At 39.0% G+C, this 22,060-nt stretch overlaps 1 protein-coding gene across 50 annotated transcripts in view; it reads right to left on the bottom strand.

Moving 5' to 3' along the window:
* Positions 1-22,060, bottom strand: part of PUM1 (pumilio RNA binding family member 1) — a 123,919-nt gene that overhangs the window by 52,747 nt on the left and 49,112 nt on the right. For 20 of the 50 annotated variants that reach the window (XM_012150074.3, XM_012150093.3, XM_060410572.1 and 17 more), the window contains exons 4-7: positions 16,942-17,050; positions 15,796-15,974; positions 5,717-5,883; positions 3,468-3,738 (exon numbers count right to left, since the gene is read on the bottom strand). In XM_012150074.3, coding sequence (XP_012005464.2) covers positions 3,468-3,738; positions 5,717-5,883; positions 15,796-15,974; positions 16,942-17,050 — 726 coding nt within the window. The remainder of the gene's footprint in view (positions 1-3,467; positions 3,739-5,716; positions 5,884-15,795; positions 15,975-16,941; positions 17,051-22,060) is intronic. The other 30 variants (XM_060410562.1, XM_060410565.1, XM_060410574.1 and 27 more) reach the window with 2 other exon arrangements.

Raw genomic sequence — 22,060 nt, 5'->3', positions numbered from 1 at the left:
CAACAGTCAATAGTTAACTGACTAATATGGACAAAAGAATGTATAAAACTGCTTCTAAGCTAACACTGCACAAAAAAAAAAATCATGTTAATTCAGTCATCACTTCTTAAAATGCCTTGTTAATGCCTGTACGACAGCACAGCGAAGTCGGTAAGACTCACAACACTATCTATGTAACCGCACAAGTCACTTTTTTCAACCTCAACTACCATCCAGGGTGACTATTTCTATTTATCTATTGAACACGTATGTTAATGTCTAATTTTAAGCTCTTAGTTTACTATTTTCTCCACTGGAGTTTTCATTCTTTTCCTGGTATAAATAAGTCTTGCAAAGCACAGCTCAAGATCTATCTATTCTGTAAGTCCTTCCTTGCCCAGCAAACAGCATGCTCTCCCTAGGATGCGGGCATAAATAGTCTCATCACGTGTCATCAAGAATTTCCTTACACTATCTAAATGACCAAATGAGCCACAATAACCAAACTGAGAACCATGGGGTTGGGGGGAGTCTGTTCCGTTCATGAGAGACATGCCTGACTACAGGCAACAACAAAAAATAAGAACAGATGGTTATAATCTGCAATCCACAGACCTGTGATCTCCCTCACGTTATGCACAAAACTGAGTCTCAAAAGAATCATGGATGTTTTTTGATGTGAGGACTATGGCTTTTAATCAGATGGCAAAAGAGGGCTGTGACAATAAAAGGGTTCAATACTGATTCAGGAAATAAATTTCCCAGCTATTAAAAAGGTCCCATTATTCATCTACGATAAACAATCTAGTGGGCTAGACCTAAAGGACTCACACATTAGAATACATGCAAGACCTCAAAGAGTGGCCTCCAGACTTCTCCCAAGGCTAGCTTTCAATCTTAGCTTGGTGAAGTATATTAAACACAGGGGATGTTCTGAGATAATTTAACAGGGGTGTGGAAAAGGTTCCCTGAAAACTTGGTCCATCAAAGCGAAAGCAGAGGACACAGAGAGATCAAGACCCCATCTTACCCTCTAGGTGATTACCATCTAGCAGAGGATTATCAGACAAGGAGACACCATGATTCTTTCTCTTAGAGGAAGCACAAGGCACTATAGAGACAGAAATGACTACTTTTTGATTTAGAGATCAAGAAAGGTAACCAAAAAAAAAGGGGGGGGGGGACACAGCACTGGACCTTGAAGAATGAGAAACATTTTAACTATTAGAAATGGAAAAAGGAATAAAATCTAATGAAAAGCAAAAGGGTAAAAAGGGATTCGAAGGATAAAGTATAGGAACAAACACCAATTTCCAGTAGAGAAAGGGTTCTTCCATCTTATTAACTATTGGCTTTTATGCAGCAGCCTTTGGGAAGTTAAGGGTCCTAAAGAGTCTTGGGTCAATGATTTGTAGGCATGCTATCAGTACACCCGGTATAAGAATGTGTACAGCCATCTACTCAAAATAGCAAGAATTATGAGCCCATGGGACAAAATAACAATAATCACATCCTATGATGATGGCGTAACTGTGTAACAATGACCCTATATTATAGCAACCAAGACATGCATGGGAAGGCAGAATTCAACAACAGCTTAACTTGCAAAATAATGGCATTCGCTTCCAAAAACTGCTGAAATGTGATCCATGGTGAAGGCACTCCAGGTTTTATAAGTCTGAGCAGGTGGCGTCTTTGATGTAATTGTGTGAACTATTTGCGGGCATGCAAAAGTACATTTCTGCTCAAGTTCTAATAATTATCCAGTCTCCTCAAAAATTGGTAGAATTACTCTGAAACCCAAGTTCAGTAAATCAAAAGTGAATCCCAACTTTAATTACAAGATAACAATTAAATGACAAGAGAATCAGATTGTCATTCATAAGAGGTTGGAGATAAACACTTCTTAAATAACAAGCCAAGAGTCAGACTGGGTTAGATTGGAATGGAAGCTAAGAACCAAAAATGGCTGCAGATCTAAGGGTTGCCAGGGGCAGTTTGATGAGACAATAAAAGAAAGAATTCAGATAAAATTTTTTGAGATAACTAGGTTATAGGAACTTGATTAGAAACAGCCTACAAGTAACATACCTCAATTTTGATAGAGAAATTACTACATTAATATTCTAAACTGGACAAGTTGAAGTCTACATAGTAATAGTGCGTCCCTATGTTTGCTGATATGCCACAAAATATCTTTAAGTCGAGTATTTCTTCAGCATCTGAAGTAATTTCTGACTTCATTCAACACTACTATTTTGAGGATTCATTGTGGGGGGAAAAAATGCAAAATTAAAAAAATAAGTAAGACAAAAAGCACAGAAAGTCAAATTTCCATGGAAAGGTGAGCCTATGTATTGGGAACTACAGGGAGAACAGTGCACACTTAGTTCACACTCTCTAGAAAAAGACTTTGTTGATTACACCTAGTATATCCAACTGATATGAACACAGAATGAATGCACATCACACCACCCCTCCAAGGGGTTTGTTTCTGAAACTTCACGTGGCTAATGGTATTATCCAGCTATCTATCAAGCAAAATTCACTTAAAATCAGCCATTTATGACAACTAAAGGGACAGTGTGGTACAATTTGATCTACAAAGACCATAAGCCAAGTTTCCCCATAGATATGTAATTTCTAAACTACAAAATGAGATTTTAACTTTTCAATCCTAGAAATTCATATGTATGCTCCAGACTAAAACTAAGCAGTATCAGAAACGGATGGCCCATCAAATTGCTTGAGGCCACAAAGGAGAACTTGTGGAACTTAACATGAACAGGAAGTTACCTGCCCCCTTTTCATTAATTTGGCTAATTTTCCTTAAAAAAAGAAAAAAATTTAAAAAGAATCTGTAAACTCTAGAGAGTCATACACTGCCTTCAAAACCAGAGGCACACATAAAATATACTTCAAGGACTTGCAAATAAAAGAAGGGCCAAATAATTTCACTGCAGATTTTATTTTGAGTGATTTGTGTTTTTCCCCTAATCACATTCTAACTCTTTTGAAAGGTATGACATATGTCTGTTACCTGTAGTAACTCACTTAACTAAAAGACAAGACTAATAAGACATCTGGCACTGGACTCCAGACAGTGGCAGACAACAGAGTCTACTATTTTAAAAACAAAAACCAACAGGCATTATAATCACATTAATCTTCAGTGAGATTAACATTCAAGAGGATTGTGTTACAGGAGGTAACACCACCACACCCCTCCCCAGACCCTGATAAAAGAGAGGAGTCAAAGGAATTACACAGAGCAGGGTGATCTCTTGCCAACAAACCTCAGCATGGGAATCATGCTGGAGGGGAAGATGCAAAGGCTTTATAATCCACATCACTGTTGGGTAAATAAGGACTGGCCATCAAAAGCCTAAAATATTGCCACCCTCCTCCCATCCCCCCGTTTTCAGTTACTTGAATAATGTTGCTGCCTGGAGGGAGAGCATAGAGAGTGACAGAGACACACACAGTACCTGTTGTTGAGAATTGTAGTCAAAAAGTCCCACAGTTGCTGCTGCTGAGTCCACAGGTACCTGCGTGCCTGAATAATCAAACTGAAGAGGCTCCATGCCCACATGTTCCATGGGGTCCAAGGGGACACTCTGGGACTCCATGTTGGAGAAATCCTCCACAGGCTTGGCACCATTGGTGCTGGTCAGCTGGGCTAAACCCTCAGAACCATTCTGGTTTGGACCCAGAAGATCCACTTCATTAGCAGAGTTCTGGCAATTACCAGGGGTACGGCTAAACAGAGAAAGTAAAGGGCATTAAACCTTATTTTAAGTGGGGAGGGACACTACACCAACCTAAGTTTAAGGACAATGTCCTTAACACAGCTTATTACCAACAGTATTTAAAACTATTTTTAAAAATGACCAGAGACCCTTTATGGTGCTTACACGTTACATCCTATAAAACGACTCTTCTATTGCTTGCCTTCCCACAACCCACCCCTTAAAATTTACATTAACTGCTATTAATTTACCATCTCTTTTACCAAGGGGCCCAGATGTGAGGAACACTGGATGAACTGGGGTGGAAATCACTCCCAGGTAGTAAAATACAGGTAGTAAAACATGCCCCCCAAAAGCAACATCCTATTCTTTTAAACAGTCAATAGACAAAGTAGTTTCTAGGGAAAGTTCCACATCTGAGAATAATTCTATTCAAAAAAAAATTTTTAATAGGTGAAAAATTTTTGTATTTCCTAAGTACCACTGGCCAACGATAAAACTGACTCCCCTTTTTTCTTTCAAAGAAACCAGAATCAAACCATTACAAAACAGTACAAAATAAATTCACTTTTTAGGATAAGCTCCTGCTAAGGAGTCAACTCTAAGAATTAAAAGTAATATGAGGATGTAATTTATCATCTGAACCAGGACACTCCTAAGAGCGAAAAAGGGCAGTATTAATAAATATCTTGGGACAGAGGTATAAACAAATACTGTCCTGGGCAATCCAGGACAGATGATCACCCTATGCAAAAAGACAGCAGAACTATCTAATTCTAATTCAGATCAATACTGAATAATATTATATTCTAGTCAGGGAAATATAGCCTGTGACTACATTCTTAGCCTACAAGAAATCCTACAGCTGGTACAAATTAAAGCTCTTGTAGTTCCTCAACACACACACACACACACCCTACTACTACCATCTGCCCTGGAGTCAAATACCACAAAACAAATACCACAAGCTGCTTGAGATTCAGGATGGAGGGATACCCAAACTCATCTTAAAGACCTGAGGTAAGGGTTTATGCTGTGACTCACTTCTTACAAAGACTAATTCTCTACATCCATGAGATGCAAAAATTAAGTTTAGGAAGACTAAACAAATTAAACATTGTTCTAAAAGGAATGACCCCCCCAACACACACACACAATATTTTAATCTTGGCTTTGCAGATTATTAGGATAAAGGATGTTGTGTGTGTTTAGACACACATTAGCTTTAGACTAAAATTATTAAAAATTAAATTCTCTACTGGACATCAGTGACTGAGGATAAAAATCCTTAGTCAAAATTTAGAAAAAAATTAAAACTCACATACCATCATGTAACAAAGAATACTTGCCAAATGTGGAAGACAAACATGGTATCATTAATACCGTGCATATTAAAATTACAGGGTTAAAACCTGCAAATCAATTATGACCAGAGATGGAATGAGAGGCCTCCATGGAAGGAATATGATTAAGAACAAGTCACTTGAGCTGTATCTCTGGTTCTTCAAAATGAAGAAAACGATACCTGCCTACCTCAAAGGGAGCTTATGAGTCTCAAGTGAAATAATATTTAACTGATCTCAACTGTTTTTCACTCTTCCTTAATATGCCAGAGTAATATGACACACTTCCGTTGAGTAACCATGATTTCTCCCAAGATAATGATTTGGGAGAAATCCCAAGGTGCTCATCCAGGTGATTTTGAAATTTGAGAATCAGTGAACTGATCTTTATGAAATCATTCTGCAAATTATAGAGCACCAAAAAAATGGAAAGTCTATTGTTTGGGCAAAACATCAGGTATGGACAGATCTTTAAAAGTTTCACCTTAACAGTTCATACAATTTTTGTGGTATGGCCTACACTAGTCCCAGTTCTTTAAAAAGACACGTAGAGAGGGAAAAAGAAAACTAAAATCAAAATAAAATGAAATCAAAACAAAAACCCATAGTCCCCACTCAAAAATCAGAAGTGTAAAACATACAAACCTAAAATCTTTGACGTCTGCGTCAATCCCATTCTGCACTGGTAAACCATTGGTCTTGTCCATCACATCACCCTCCTCCTTCAAATCTCCTAGCTTATCTCCATCAAACGTACCCTTGTTCTTCTTTTCACCTTTGTCGTTTTCATCACTGTCTGCATCCCTTGGGCCCTGTTTAAAAAATAGCTTCAGCTTCACTAATCATCATCAACTAATAATAGCGGGCAACCACCATGGACACCGGACTACACTAGATGCTAATTAGAACAGGAATAGTATCCATGACCTTTCAAGACATTACAATCTAATTAACAGACAACACAGAGGCAGGAACACTGCAGAAAGTCTTGCCAAATGGGGGAGACAGACATACATTTATGTTACAGAGTTTAGGACAGTCTTATCATGCCCAGTGTCCCACCACCCCATTTTTTTTCCTTTCTACCCAAAGCCCAACCACAACTTTGTATTTCTTAGTTCCATTTCTCTACTCTAAAATCTAACTCTCTAGAATAAGCATGGTTCCTAATAATCCCCAGGAATTATAGCTAATATTATACTTGGGAAGTATTAAGCCTACAAAATGAATTTCCTACTTCTATTGCCTATGTAAACTTCTCCCTTACTTCTGAATATTGAATTAAGTGTGATCTAACATCATTCCAATTCAATTACTCTATACCCTTCATGTTGGGATATATGCCCTGCCAATTTGAACCACCACCACCCCAATTCCACCCAATGTCTCACTGCTTACTGAAACAATAAATCACTAATCATCCTTAACTTGAGGATTTTTAAAATCCTTCAAAACATGTTAAATCTAACTAAAATTCTTTCACAAAGAGTACTCTAAGTGTTTAGTTGTCATCCACTGCCTGTCCATACATACCAAGGATTACATGGGAGCATATTAAGGCAAATCATTGATACAACAGAGTTTATCTCTGAAGTACTTCAAACTAAAAAGACTGAAAGACTGGACCTAAATGGACTGATGCGGTGCAAAGCACACCGATGTCCTGTTTTTTAAAGAAATTAAGTCTGTCTCCTCTTACCAACAATCTAAGTTAAGACATGGACTTCTAAAGCAAATGTCTTGATTTTCAGAATGAAAAGAAGGTTTAGTATAGTGACTTGACATGGTATAGCAAGCTGTGCAAAACCTTACCCAAGGGTTAAATAATTTTTGCTTTTGTAAGACTAGAGAGAGGTAAGTAATCTTGCCTGTCTCCATCACTGACTTCTGATTTAAGAAAGAAACAAACAGACCTAGACCAAAAGAAAGCTCCTGGTAAAAGGTAAGATCCAATCAAAAGATGATGAGAACTACCGCTCAGCATCTCCAGTCACCACAACCAAATTTCAGTGGGGAGGGTGGGGACCACAAATGGAAGATAAAGCAGCAGACACAGCTGTGAATGGGTAGGCCTGCAAATGCAAAATAAAAAGATGCTCTTAAAGTAGTTCTTAGCCACCCTGACACCGGAAGACTAGACACAGGGACACTTGACAATCTTAGACCTTTCAACAACCAATTCAAAGCCCATTTTGCTGTTAAAACCACCCTCTACTCAAAAGTAACACAGAAAAAGAAAGACTTCATGGCTAATACGAATAAAGGAATATAGACCAGAAGGAATTTAGAAAGGATATACCACTTAGTTTCATGTAGCAGCAAGATCGTAAACTATAGTTTTGGCAGCAAATGAGATGTAACTTTCACATGTTCAAAGTGTAACACTGATACTGGTTCGAAGAGTAAATGAGAGCTAATTAAGCATGACACTGAGATCCCAAGCCAGACAAAGTATCACAGGATTCTAAAGACAGAAAGAGCTTTCAAAATGTCTAGAAATAAAGGTATGCTCCCTCTTCCTGCAAAGGTAAAACTGACAGAAGCTATGTAGTAATTTTCATATCCCCAGCACTGAATACACTACAGGACAGAAGTTCAAAACATAAGACAAAGAAAACAAAGAAAAAAAGTCCTGCAAAACTGAACTGCTAAAATAAGGATCTTCCCATTCTATTTATCATCAGGTAAGTGTTCAAGAGATGGTAATGAACAAGTCCACCTGAATTAGATACCACTAACATCAATAATTTTTAAAGGTATTTTAGGACTATCCCACCAACACATTTAAATAATCTTCCACAAATCTACAAATCAAGTCACTGGCTCAGGAGCGGCAGGCAGTTCAGTTCCAATTTCTCACGAGGAGTTCAGTCTACAGGAAAAAAATGGTAAGGAAATGCAATAAAGCAGCAGTAGGAATTTTCACCAAGCAAATAATCTGAGTACAGAAGAGGCTCACTCACCAAATCAACATTTTTCATGATCCTTTCTCAGTGACCCTTCACAAGGGCTTGCTGAGAAGCTGCTCCCCCTGTAAGCCAACTGCCCTAACCTGAACACTTAGTCACTGATATCTACTTTCTCAATTATACTGCCAAGGGCTAGACTTTCAAAGATGTCCCTGGGATGGGCTGGTTTTTGTCCATGTTATACAGTCTATTTACATAAAATAGTTACCTAGTTTTCTACTCCGACTAGGCTATTAATGCCTCAGCAAAACACAGAACAGGCAGGATGACTTCCATACCTGACTTGGATGGGTTATAGGGGATATTTCTATTAGGCAAAAAACCATGAAGATGAACATTTATGATGTCTACTTTTCTGTACATGGGTCATAAAAAGTTTTAACAAATTCAGTAAATCAACAAAAGCACTAAATTAAACCAGTTGACATGAAGTCTGATTTATGAATGATACCAAGAGCACAAGTGGGAAGCTATCCTGTCAAAACTCTGCTATTAAAAGAGAATATAGAATACAGAGTTGGGGATCATAAAAATGGTCTCTTGGAAATCTGAGGACCCTAGTGAGAGAGTAAGACTATATTTGGGCTGCTCTGTTTTATGGAGTTGTAAAGTTTTTTTTCATGTTTAAGGTAACGTATTCTTTTAGGAAAATACTAACCCAGATTGCACAGAACCTACAGTCTATCTCAACTGTTAACACTTACTGGACTTTGGACAGGTCATTAAACCTGAGTCTGAGTTGTCTTATCTATAAAACAGGGATCATTTTGTTTAAAACAGAGTAGTTGTAAACATCAATGAAATGATGTATATGTAAAAGTTTATTATAAAGTAAAAAACACTGTGTACAAGTATGACACTAGTGAGAACTATGCACTGGGAGAGTGTTTCTTATGTAACATTGTGATATTAACATTAAAAATGAAGGCTCCCATTAAGTGGTTTAACTCAAATAAAAGTGTACAGCCAACCGGCCCTCTCAGATACACTGTCCTTTGCATAGCGCAGTGGCTCTATGGTTGGTATCAAACATCACAATCTTTTAAAAATTTGCAAGTGACTGGGCTTTCTCGAGAGATTCTAATTTAACTTGTATGCAGAAGTTCCCACAAACCTAAGTTTTTCTTCCAATAAGCACTCACAGTTGAGAACCACTCTGCGTATGTCGCTTCAGTCACGTCCGACTCTTTGCGACCCTGTGGACTGTAGCCCGCCAGGCTCCTCTGTCCATGGGGTTCTCCAGGCAAGAATACTGGAGTGGGTTGCCATGCCCTCCTCCAGGGGATTGTACCCACCCAGGGATCAAACCCAAGTCTCTTATGTCTCCTGCACTGGCAAGCGGGTTCTTTATCACCAGCGCCACCTGGGTAGCCCAAGAACCACTAAAATTAAGTCCAAATAAGCATCCTAGAGACAGGAGTTACATTTTTCTTTTTTGTCACATATTGCCCAGTGCAAATTAATACTAAAAAGCCTATTAACTAAATGAAATAAAAAACAAAGATGGATTAATAGCATCCTCCTGTTTTAGGCTCTCTCTAGATGAATTTCAATTCAAAACTGTAATCCAAACATAGCCCTCAGACAGTGCTCAAAATGCAAGAAGCGAAGCCCACTCAAAATCCCTAGAGTAGGGCCAAGGAGTGTTCTTGAGAGATCAGATGACAGACCATAACATTAGAATATGTTCTGTTGCCTCATATCGAAGAACTGAGAGAAGAGCTGAAAACTATGTACTATGGAGATCAGAGTCATTCAGTCTAGATCACCTTTCTCAAAAGTTTCATCTTTCTAAAAAAGGGAATGAATATATCAGGGAATATTAATTTGGAATGAAGTCAGAGAAATGAGAACTTAATTTTTCCTGTTACTGCAGAGATTTTACCTCAAAGCTCCATGTGGCAGAAGTCACAGTCAGTAAGATAAGTAATTTTTATTTTTTCTCAAAGGACTATTTGTGTATTTTCTTGATAAACCAGTCCAAAAACTAAAATATTGGTTTCCCTGTGTACACTTCTCAATTTTTCACAAAATGCCACCCAAAACCAAAATGTCAACTTTCCTTAAAGTTCAGCAGTTTTGGCTTCACTAGTAATAAAGAAATTTCAAATATCTAAAAAAATGAGTAAAAGTTTGAAATTACTAGTCATGAATTACTTTTAAATTAATATATTAAATATGATGCTATTGTGAGAAACTAATAAACAGGACAGTGGAACATATACTATGGCCAGAAGATGTGAAATTAGAACACTGAATTCAGCTCCCACTGCTTCCCTTCTAAACCCCATTCTCCTCACTACAAATTTTCATAGGGACAACATCTACCTCTTGTTTCAGGTATTTAAACAAGGCAATTCATGACTGTGCAATCCCTTTTAAAAGATTCTTAAAAATATTTTATCCAATTTTGCCCACTACCTTTCTCAGACTCAACCAGTCTCACTCACCTCTACTACCCCTAAAGCTTCAAACTTGCTTGATACCTTATGTTTCCCCCCTGGAAAGACTATGGCTTTCATCATTAACCCCTCTGTCCCAGTAACTTTTCTGAAATATCCATACACAATCAAGCCACCAACTTGTGTGTGTGTGTGTGTGTGTGTGTGTGTGTGAGAGTGAGAGTGAGAGAGAGAGAGAGAGAGAGAGAGAGAGAGCGAGAGCGAGAGCGAGAGCGAGAGCGAGAGTCAGTCAGTCAGTCATCTTTGACTCTTCACAACCCTAGGGACTGCAGCCCATTAGTCTCCTCTGTCAATGGGATTTCCCAGGCAAGAATACTGGAGTGGGTTACCATTTCCTCCTCCAAGAGATCTTCCCAACCCAGGGATCGAACCCATGTCTCCTGTGTTGGCAGGCAGATTAACGTTGAGCCACCAGAGAAGCTCCACCACCTATTATTACATTTCATCAAATCTGAGGCACCATCAATTTATAAGACATATCATCTTATGTGTTGCAAAGGAAACACTGGCAATTAAAACATATCCAATTTCAAAATGAACAGAAGTTGGGAGGTATGCAATTTAAAAACAGTGGAGCATGGAATATACCATGCACTGTATATATGACACCCAATTCCTGGTGTGCAAAAAAATAAGAAAAGTGTTCCCCTCTGTTGTATTACCACCAAACCCAGCAGGAAAAAGAGATGAAAACCATAAAAGGTTTCCTGAAAGTTGCATGGCTTTTTTTTTCTTTAACTTTTTATTCAGTCAGTGTCTAAAATCTTGTCTAAAAGCTTGACATTGCAAAGCAGAGCACAAAGATTTCTTGTTCAAGGGAAGCTCAAGTCTGAAGGGGCTCCATCCTGAGATAAAAGTTTCTGAATTGAAATCTTCCAATAAAACTATATTATCAGTATTTATGATACTTCAATTGTATATAAATCATCTGTGGGTTGTATAAATCAACTGCAGACTTTGATTCAATAGTCTGGAGTTGAATCTGAGAGTTGTCATTTCTAATAAGCTCCCAGATGCCAATAATGCTACTGGCCCAAGGACTACGTAGCCCAAGATTTTATAAGACTTACAAAGTATTTTCATATATTATATACTACATAGCCATATGAATAAGACTTTCTGCAAATGAAGAAATCAAGGTCCAGTTAAGACTCAAGTCCCTGCATTACATTACACGAAGTTTTTAAACAAAATCTACTGAAACAACACTGACTGCCTGAAACAAATGCACTGGAAACTTGAAAAGCAAGTTATCAAGTTTTGTGATCTAAGTGAATTTCTATGAGTGTGCACGTAACCTCCAGGTCAGAAAGCAGCCAGTCTCTACAAACAAGCAGAAAGGTCTTCCCAATATATATATATATTTTTTCTAAAAACCTTTCCACCCAATGCCTAAAAACATAGTAAATACATACGACTTTATAACCACCCAAAACCATGCTTTGTTTTATTTCGGGGTGTTTGAGCGGGCGGGTAAGGGGATGTCTTTAACCCAGGAATAAAGGAAATAAATCAAATTTAAAAACCTGACTCTGACTTAACTGGTATTCTGAATTTTCCCATTATTCTGAAAACTGCTACCCTGAAGTTTCTGATTCATACTTGGAATACTACCAAAAACTTCCAGTGGGTGCTGAGAACAAAACACTGCTGTCGGATTCTTATCATCAGCATGCAAGCACTCTTATCACAAAAGCCAAAATGACTGAGTCCATTTTTATATTCTAAATGAACTTAAGAAAGGCTCAGGAAAGCTAGACAGGGTTAAATACCTTCATTCAAGCTTTAACCATAAAACAACTTTACTGAAAATGGAAAACCAAAGTGATTACTTTAGTTCTAAACCCCTTTAACTGAGCAGTTCCATTAGAGTCTGGTACTTGATTTGAGGTGTACATTCATTATGCCATTAGGGATGATGTTTTTAGCTCTTGGGGGTTTAAAATGGAGCTTCTCTGAGGCTAACCAGGAGAAATGCTGGTATGATCACCTAAAAAGAAAAACATCTGAATGCTCTAATCCGTAAACCACCAATGACTACTCTTTAGAAAAACTATATACTGAAAGCAGATATTCTGTCTTCCTTGGTCTCTGAACTCAGCGCTCTAAAAGACAAAATAGATTTTTTTTTCTTAAAAATAAAAAAAGGCTCACCTCTTTCCAGATGTATGCATACCATGACAACCAGAAAGTGATTCAGGTTTCCATGACCAGAGCTGTGGTCAAATGTCACCTTAACCAACAGACAGACAGCAAAACCAAGAGAAGCACAAGAGCAGCAGGAAACAACCAAAAAGCTGATAAAGCAGGTCACTGATCCCAGTTCTCCATCCACTATAAGATTAGATGTGCCAAAGTGATGGACTGACGTCACCGGTCAGTCTTCCTGTATCACCATTTAGGTGCAACTCAAGTCAAAATACAGGATAATGTTTCATTACACACAACCTTCCTTCTGAGAAACTGGAATACAGATTTGGAGAATTTTCATTTATCTTTATGCAAACTTCAGAAACTCAGTAAAGCAGATGCTTTTTAGAGAATTCAATTTTCTGACCTCTATCTTGAGGTCTTAGCTTCCCCTGGTAACAATACTACAAAAGAGCTAGAAATCACCTATCTCTCAAGACAAGTAAGGATAGAAGCCACCTTTACAAAATCAAATAAGGATATGGAATACAAAAGACACATCTTCATCATAGATTAACTAATGAAATAATTGTTTAAAAAGGAAAAATAATAAATCGGCCACAGTGTTTTACCTTTCTCCTACTTCTAATTATTTTTCTGCTTCCTACAAACTTCACGGCTTCCCTCATAACTCAGCTGGTAAAGAATCCACCTGCAATGCAGGAGACCCCGGTTTGATTCCCGGGTTGGGAAGATCCACTGGAGAAGGGACAGGCTTCCACTGGATAGTGGATACCCACTCCAGTATTCTTGGGCTTCCCTTGTGGCTCAGCTGATAAAGAATCCACCTGCAATGCAGGAGACCTGGGTTCAATCCCTGGGTTGAGAAGGGAAAAGCTACCCACTCCAGTATTCTGGCCTGGAGAATTCCATCGACTTTATAGTCCATGGGGTCGCAAAGAGTTGAAGACGACTCAGTGACTTTCACTTTCACAAACTTCACAGTAACCCAGGCACATGTCTGGTGGCTAATGCTCAAGACTTAGAAGCTGTCCAAAAAAAAAAAAAAAAAGAAGAAGCTGTCCACACATGATAGAGAATTCACGGCAAGAATCTCAGAGGTTCCAGTGCACCACAGTGATGACTTAGCTATGACTTTTCTCCTAAGTAAATACCTAAAAGTTATAGGCAGAAGTTGTACTTCCCTGATGGCTCAGTGGTGAAGAACCCACCTGCCAATGCAAGAGACTTGCAGGAGATGTGGGTTCAATCCCTGAGTCGGAAAGACTCCCTAGAGAAGGAAACGGCTACCCACGCCAGTATTCTTGCCTGGAAAATCCCATGGACAGAGAAGCCTGGCAGGCTACAGTCCATGGGGTTGAAGAGTCAGATACAACTTACCAACTAAACCACAACATAGGCAGAAGTTAGAAGGCGGCACTTCCTCTGAGCAAAGTGTACTCAAGATGAGCAAAGTGTGAGAGGTAAGAAAAAGAGGTGAGCTGGGGATAAGTTGAAAGAAGGGAAGAAGTAACACCCTTCTTCCCATGAGACAACATGCAAATGATCATTTTGCCTGATCTCATTCCTCACATCCAAAGGGTAGATCTGTTCTTCCCAAAAAGCCTCTTAGGAAGGTTCAAATGCAAGCAGTATTTTCCAGTCTGACCTATGAGCCACTGAACCTATGTCTCTGCAGGGTTAAAAGACCCAGAAATTAATTGGGTCAACTTTGGAACAGCTAGTATGCAAGAATCAAGACAAAAGCCCCAGTTTGGTCCCTTGCTCTTCCTAAATGTTATAAAAATGAATGAGCCTGTTCTGGCTTAATTCCTCAAACCAAACTTCTAGATGTAAAGCTGGGAGAAATTCAAACCAGCCTCTTAAATAAGCTCATTTCACTCCCCCTGCCCCACTCTTTTTTTCCTTTTTTGGTAGAATCAAAAGCTCCAGCCACATGTCAAGTGTCAATGTTCACTGAAGCATTACTTTTGACATGAGTAGAATAAAGTTAACTCCAGGTGGATTCTGCTTACCTTGGAGGCCACCTGTTAACATTTTCCTGACAACCAAGTCAGCAACCATTCATTTAGTGTCCACTAACATGTTGTTGACACTAAATTAGTTTCAAGTGGAACTGGGAAAATAGAACCAAGCCTCGGATACCTAGCAACAGATGTCTAATGATAAAAATACTAACAATAAATGCTACTAAGATAATAGAATGTAAGACAGTTATAAAGGTAAAATTATTAATATGATTTGCGGGAAAGGAGGTCTCTTAAAATGACTGCCAACAGAAGTATTAGCCCAAAAAAACTTCAGGGAGACAGTGCTTTGAAAAGGTACAAATCATGTTGGGTCAAGAGAAAAGTAAGGAAGAAAGAGGGTGCCTTTTCTGATCTTCCTACCTATGACCTGGAATATGAAACCAGTCAAAGAACACAAAATGAGGAAGATTCAAACAGAAATGCATCTTAAGACTTTTAGATCTGTAAAGTCAAAGCTATAAGAAAGAACTAGTCTTGAGAAAGGCTATCGAAGATGCTTGAGGAAGACTACTTAAGACTTAAAAAGGGAAGAGGCTACAGAGATGCTGCTTTGGCTAGAATTTAGCATCAGAGAAGTCAATGGTGATGAATCTGAAAAAATTTGCAACACAGAATTAACAGAACTTCTGATTTCCTGATAGACTGTGTATGAGAAGCAAAGTTATTCAAAGAGGGCCAATGATCATTTCATAATTAAAGCTTAGCTAGCAAAAACAAGAATGAACCCACGTTATCCGATCCATTTTAAGGACCCTCAGGTATTGGCAAATCACTGCTCTCTGATCTACTCCCTACTGACATCCGCCTTAAGCTCTGTGTTAATTCCTTCTCTTTTTGTGTGTTTTCTGGAGGACCGATGAACTGAGACCTAGGTTTCAGTTCTTACCTCACATTACTATAAGTGAGTCCCAAAACAACATCCTTTCTCTATTTTTAAAAAGTTTAGTCATATCTCCTGCTGTGTTTGCTGAGATCTAATTGCAATAAAAGTGTTGTTAAAAACTCTGCGATTAGTGCTGTGAATATCTACGGAAACTAAACAGGCATGTTTTTCTTTAGGGGGAAGGGGAAAGAGAGAGAGAGATAGGAACAAGTTCCTCAAGCCAACTTACAAATCCTCCTTTTCTTAGACAGGAATCGCCCGGGGATGAGCTCAATACATACTCCACCATGCTAACGCCTAGTCCCCCACTCTCCGACCGTGGGGACAGTACAGAATTGACCTCACTGTTCACATGGAAACTCTGACCAGGTCTTCTCTGCACCATGATTGGCTGGGAAACTGAATGATCTACAAAAAAGATACACAAGCATGATACAGTGCAGCCAGAGGCTCAAACAAATTACGAGCGATGTCTCATGGATAAACCAATGACTGGGAATCAGGAAACCTGCCATGGTAAATTGAGCCAAAATGTCCTACTGTGTTTTCCCTAAGTATAATATTCTATATAAGCTAATGAAACAGAACACACCCTTCATATATCCAGGACAGCAATACAGTAGTTCACATAACTGGTTTATCTAGCTAAGTGGACAAATTAATGTTTACCCCTGTCAAGTAGCAGAATTCTTTTTAATATATTTTATTGGTAATGTCACTAAAAGGAAATGTGAGTTTACTGCCCTTTTTAAAATAACAACATAATCTGATCTTTTCTGATGACCACGGTCATCTGAGGTTCCATTCTTACACTGCGCTGCAACACAGCACACTGGCTTTTGAATGTTCTGACTCCTCCTTCCCCATCATCTGTCATTTCTTTCTGCTGTCAGTGTGGCTGCCTCTTCAAGTTCTCCCCGTCTCTCTCTTCAGGGGTATCAGTCAGAAACGCATCCATGCCCAGTGACTTATTTGGCCCCAACCACATTTTTAGATAGAGCACCCCATACACAGTACACAGGGGCAATGGGAGGAGAAAGAAACATGAACTTCAAACGGCAGGCATGGATTTTCCAATTCCAAGTATGCTGACAGCAGTACAGAACAAGAAGTTGTAGCTGAAATTACAGTCATTTCAACTAAGACCATTCCTCTGTGGCTAGCACTTCAGCAAAAATATTGAAGATTTGATTTTGCATTAATTATGTTTTAATAAATTACATCATATAAGCTCCTTCATGGCAATTATACTACAGGACAGGACACTGCTTGACATGCTTATGTCACTGATGTAAAATTCATGACTTGCCAATTGCTGAGGAAAGGAGCTCTAAGACAGGCATAAATCACAGTACAGATGCTAGATCTAGATTACCTGATGTTCCCCAGGCACTGTCTCGCCATTGATCACCCAGGAATATTCCTTTTGGTCCATCTTTGCTGGATTCATCTGTTTCCCAAAACTTTTTACCTGGCAAGAGCTGCTGCAAATTAAAAATAATAGATGCTTTTAAAGAATTCATAAAGGATGAAAGTACAGCAGTCAACACTTTCTTTTAGACAAGGGTACTGAAGATGCTCACGTGCCCCGAAGGTCTTTAATTACAGTGTTCTGACTCTGCAGACTGTCCTCAGAGCGCTACTTTATCTTTCGTAAAAGTCACAAAGAGGCCTAATGCAAGCAGGGCTACAGATCAACCCATCACAATAGAGGCTCAGCTTAAACATCTGGAATTATTCACTTAATCTATGCCAAGATTTTTAAGGGGGGAGGGAGGGGGACTCACATTAGACCTATCAGCTAACTGCTCACTAAGAAGATTCTTACTGAAAAAGAAAAGTACCTACAACTATTGAAAAGGCTACTTCTGCCTACATTTACACTAACTGACCCTACAAAGTTACTCAAGCTTGGGCATTAACTCAGATGCCAGCTATGGAACACTAGAGGCAAAATTTACCTCCTTCATACACAGAGATTCTGTTTAAGCAAAATATTTTCAATACCACAAAGAAAAAACTAAAGCAAACAAAAATCGACAAAAAAACCACTTCCTAACCACAACATTAACCTATTCCAAGATTTTGGAAAGACAGATCAGTTATTCCCCCATTACTGGAAGGGAAATTAAAATCTCCTAACCTCAGTTAATCTTAAGAATACTTAGTAATGCCATTAAAGTGAGTTCACAAAACACTCCATACTTCCTAGAAATGCAGGCATCACTAGCTTTAAATTAGCTTCAACCAAAGAAATGCAAACCACCCTTCAAGCAAAACACAGTACAGTTCTGCACATGATCGAAGCGTCAGTGGCCCAAGCTGCAAAGTAAATTTCCACTACTATCCCATTATGCTTCATCAGCTTTACTCACTAATGAAACGTCCCTCTTATTTATTCTATGTTTTCACTTCAGCTACTACTAGCCAGACAAGAAACTCAGAAGTTTGAGATAATACTTCATCACTGCTTTTGAGCATAAAAGAACACACCTGAAGAGTTGAATTTCTCAGAGGAAGAGAATAGAAAAGCAGAGAGTGCAAAACATTTGCTCTCCTCCTTGATGATTAAGGTTTTACCTTTCCTATATATAACCGATAACCCAACGATAAGGAGAAACAGCTCAACTCTGCTCTCACTAAAACGCATCTCAGCTTTCCAATCCAACTTCTGGGTTTCTCAGCATCAATTTATTTGAGTTCTATGAAACTATATGGTAGACATGGGTTACTACCTGAACCAAAGCAGTTTCCCACTTATTTTTCAGGCCCTAACATTGTTTCCTGGTCCAACAAGGTCATGAAAAAAAGACCTATGTTGGTCTGACATTTAATTGCACAGATGCACTCATAAGCAGTCAATTCCTAGTGTGCCTCTAGGGTTCACTCTCAAAGAAACAAGGACATAGCTGGTCTGTTAACTTGAAGGACAATGAGGACAGGTGGGAGCAAGAGCCCAGACCACAGCTAAGCAATGGAGGCAGGAAGCCCTAGACTAAACAACTTTGATGTGTCCTAGGGCAAAATGCAGGACTGCCCTGGGCCTCATTTTCTTTGTACTAATGAAGGAGATATTTTTCAGGATGCTGTGATGATTAGAGATATTGTAGATATGCACCTAATACAATGTCCACCACAAAGGAGGTTCTCAATAAAAGTATTCAGTGGCATTACACCAAGGCAAAACAGCTGTAAACCGCAGAAGGGACAGTGAAAATTAACGTGCACTATTCATGCACAACTCAAGAATTCTTGTTTTAAACTTCTCTTTCTTAATTTCAAAAATGCCCTCTCATAAGACTACAAATAGAAACAGAATTTCTTTCCCTGTTGGTTAGATCCTCCTCCTTCATTTCATATGGAGTGTGAGCAAACAAGAGTCCGCATCAACGTCCTGTGCACCAAAGAACGCCAGCACACGGGACACTCCATCAGCCGGTTAACTTTAGTCTCACATACTGGAAAGACAGCAAAGGTGATGAGATACATTCATTATACTGCTCATCCCTCTCAACACAAATTCGGAAATCTTTACTCAAAACTCAAGCTTCTCTAAGCACCAGCCTCCATGTGCAAACATAGTCTTTCCATAATTTGTCAAACTGCTTACTGAAAGCAGCAGCCCTGAACTCAAGGCTTCAAAAATGACTTCTACGACCCTGCCTTCTTTCACTGCAGCTTGCCAGGTCGTTATAACATGCAGTGCCAGTAAAAGCAGGTCCACATAAAGCCAGCCATTTTCAGGTCAACTTCTCTCAAAAGGAAACAATAATACAAGAAACTTGTAGAAAGGTACTAAAAAGCAGAGACTGTATTTCAAAGTGGTAACAGACGCAACGAATCTCAAAGGGATACAGTTGCCCCTTGGTATTCATGCAGGACTGGTTCCAGGAGCCTCCTTGGATACCAAAATTCTCAGATGCTCAAGTCCTTTATATAAAATGATATAGTACAATGCACACAATGTGTACATATCAAAAAATTCAAGACTACAGTCAGATACTAATGGTGTCTCCCACCATGAACAGTATCTATAAATATAAATCCTAAAGAGGTGCTAGGAGCAGTCCCCAAAGTACTAAAACCCCGTACGATCTGGCAAAGTAGCCAAGAAGATCAATTAACTTATTACTAATAAAAATGGCAGGGAATGAAAAAGAAAGTCTGTAAGAGATAAAGAAAAAGAAAGCAGCAGAGGAAGGCAATAACAAGTCAATTCTCCTAAAGTCTCTGCCTCTAGGTAATCAGTCCCTCATGTGACTCCCCCTCTTCCTTTGACTGTGGGCTGAACCTAGTGACTTGCTCCTAAGCAACAATACAAAGCAAAAATGACTGGAGTGTTGCTTTCAAGACTTAAGAACTGACTTCTATCTTGTTTCTGCTCCTCTCTCACCCTAGTTTTAACAAAACTAGCTGCTATATTGTGAGCTGCCCAATAGAGAGACACATATGGCAAGGAACCAAGAGAGGTCACTGGACATTAATTTGTTAGGGACTGAGGTCCTCAGTCTAACAATCTGCAAGAAACTTGATCCTAATATCAATCACGTGAGTGAGCCTGGAAGCAGTTCCTTCCCCAGTTGGGACTTTGAGATGACTGTAGCCCCAGCTGGGGCTGAAATCTTGACTGCAGCTTGTCAGGGACCCTGAAATAGAGAATCTTGCAAAGTCATGACTGGGATCCTGTTTTGAGCCACTAAATTTTGGGGGAATTTAGTACGCAGCAATAGATAACTAATATAGCCGTGAATATACACAAGGGTTTTCTTACATTTAAAATATCTTTAAGATTTTGTTTTCAAGAAGCAAGTCTTGTTCTACTTCTAATATTTGTTAATTTTGAAAAAATTTCATCTGTTTCACTTTGTCTTATAGCCCTTCTGTAATAAAAAGAAAAAATTACTAGTTTTCTTAAATTCTGCAAAATTAAATGGATTTAGATACATTAAGCTTACTGAGAATTAGTAGCAATCACAAAACCAGGAGTCATCTAAGATACTGTTTGAACCTGATCATACTAAAAGGAGCTGTAATCTACTGAATATAAAACAAAGTGATAATGAGTATCCAATTATTTCAAATTAAGATTCAAGCCCTCTAAAGATTAACATCATCCATAAGTAAGTGAGGTCGCTCAGTTGTGACCGACTCTTTGCGACCCCATGGACTGCAGCCCACCAGGCTCCTCCATCCAAGGAATTTTCTAGGCAAGAGTACTGGAGTGGGTTGCCATCTCCTTCTCCAGGGGATCTTCCCGACCCAGGGATCAAACCCAGGTCTTCTGCATTGCAGGCAGACGCTGTCTGAGCCACCAGGGAATCCCCAACATCATCCATAGCACAGGCTAAAGCATCCAGGTTCACCAACCTGCAGACCTTCCCTTCTTGCTGCCATCATTCAGTCACTAAGTTGTATCCTTTGAGACCACATGGATTGAAGCATGCCAGGCTGTCCTCCACTATCTCCCAGTTTGCTCAGATTTATATCCATTAATTCCTGTCCATTAAAACTTCACATAAGCCACACCTAAATTCAATCACCAAACATTCAAATGCAACTTGTTTATGAAAAAGATGGTTACTGCTTACCCCATCAAGACTGCTCTCTGACAGGAACAAAGAACAGATCACAGCAAAAGTTTACAGAATTCAATTTAAAGAAAGATTAAGCAGTAAGAGGATTAAAAGATTTGACAATTCTAAAGGAAGATAAGGGAATTCGGAATTGGTCCAACAAAAGAAAAGGAGAGCCAGGGAGTCAGATGAAGAAGGCAGTATTGTCCAGTACCCAAGTTTAGGGAGAGCCAATAGGATGCACAAACAAGTCTGTCCTTATAAAAGCAATTACCGCATCAGACTAGACAGCAGTGTGGGTACAGTAGCCACTAAAAACATCCAAGTTCCCTGGCTCAGACTCTGCTTACCAAGCAAACTTCTTAAGAGAACTTTGTTTCCGCCTACAGCCAAACATGCTGATCCACTTGAGAACTGCTCTCTCTCTTTATAAATTAGTAAACAGCATTTTAGTTTTCATACACTCATCTCTTGCAGTTCTAGTTAGTACAGGTCAGTTCTATAATCCAATCAGCTCTAAATTAGTGCATCCCCTTTAAGACATACAAATTGAGAACCAGGGTTTGGGAGGCCCTACCATCTGACAACAGCAATGCAACAGGCCTTGTACTCTTCCTTGTACGGTCTCATTATGTGGGATTTCTAACTGCCCCTCCAATAGTATCTGTTCTTCAGTCTTAAGAAGAAAAACTCATACACTATTTAATACCAGCTTGAATTACAGGTTTGTAAAAGAAAAGACTTAAGAAGAGTGAAGAAATCAAGTAAGCTTATCCATGAAGCTTCTCAAGAAGAAAGTAGAAACCAAGCACCACTGGTTTATAAGCAATGTCAGCTACTTGGGAAACCTCTATAAATTTTGTTTGGAAACACTTTAAAAAAAAAAAAAAGAAGACAACACACAAAGCTACACTTGCACAA

Source organism: Ovis aries, chromosome 2 (assembly GCF_016772045.2).
Source record: "Ovis aries strain OAR_USU_Benz2616 breed Rambouillet chromosome 2, ARS-UI_Ramb_v3.0, whole genome shotgun sequence".
Lineage (NCBI taxonomy): Eukaryota > Metazoa > Chordata > Mammalia > Artiodactyla > Bovidae > Ovis > Ovis aries.
Note: the sequence above shows the minus strand (reverse complement) of the source record. Positions and strands in the feature narration are given on the sequence as shown.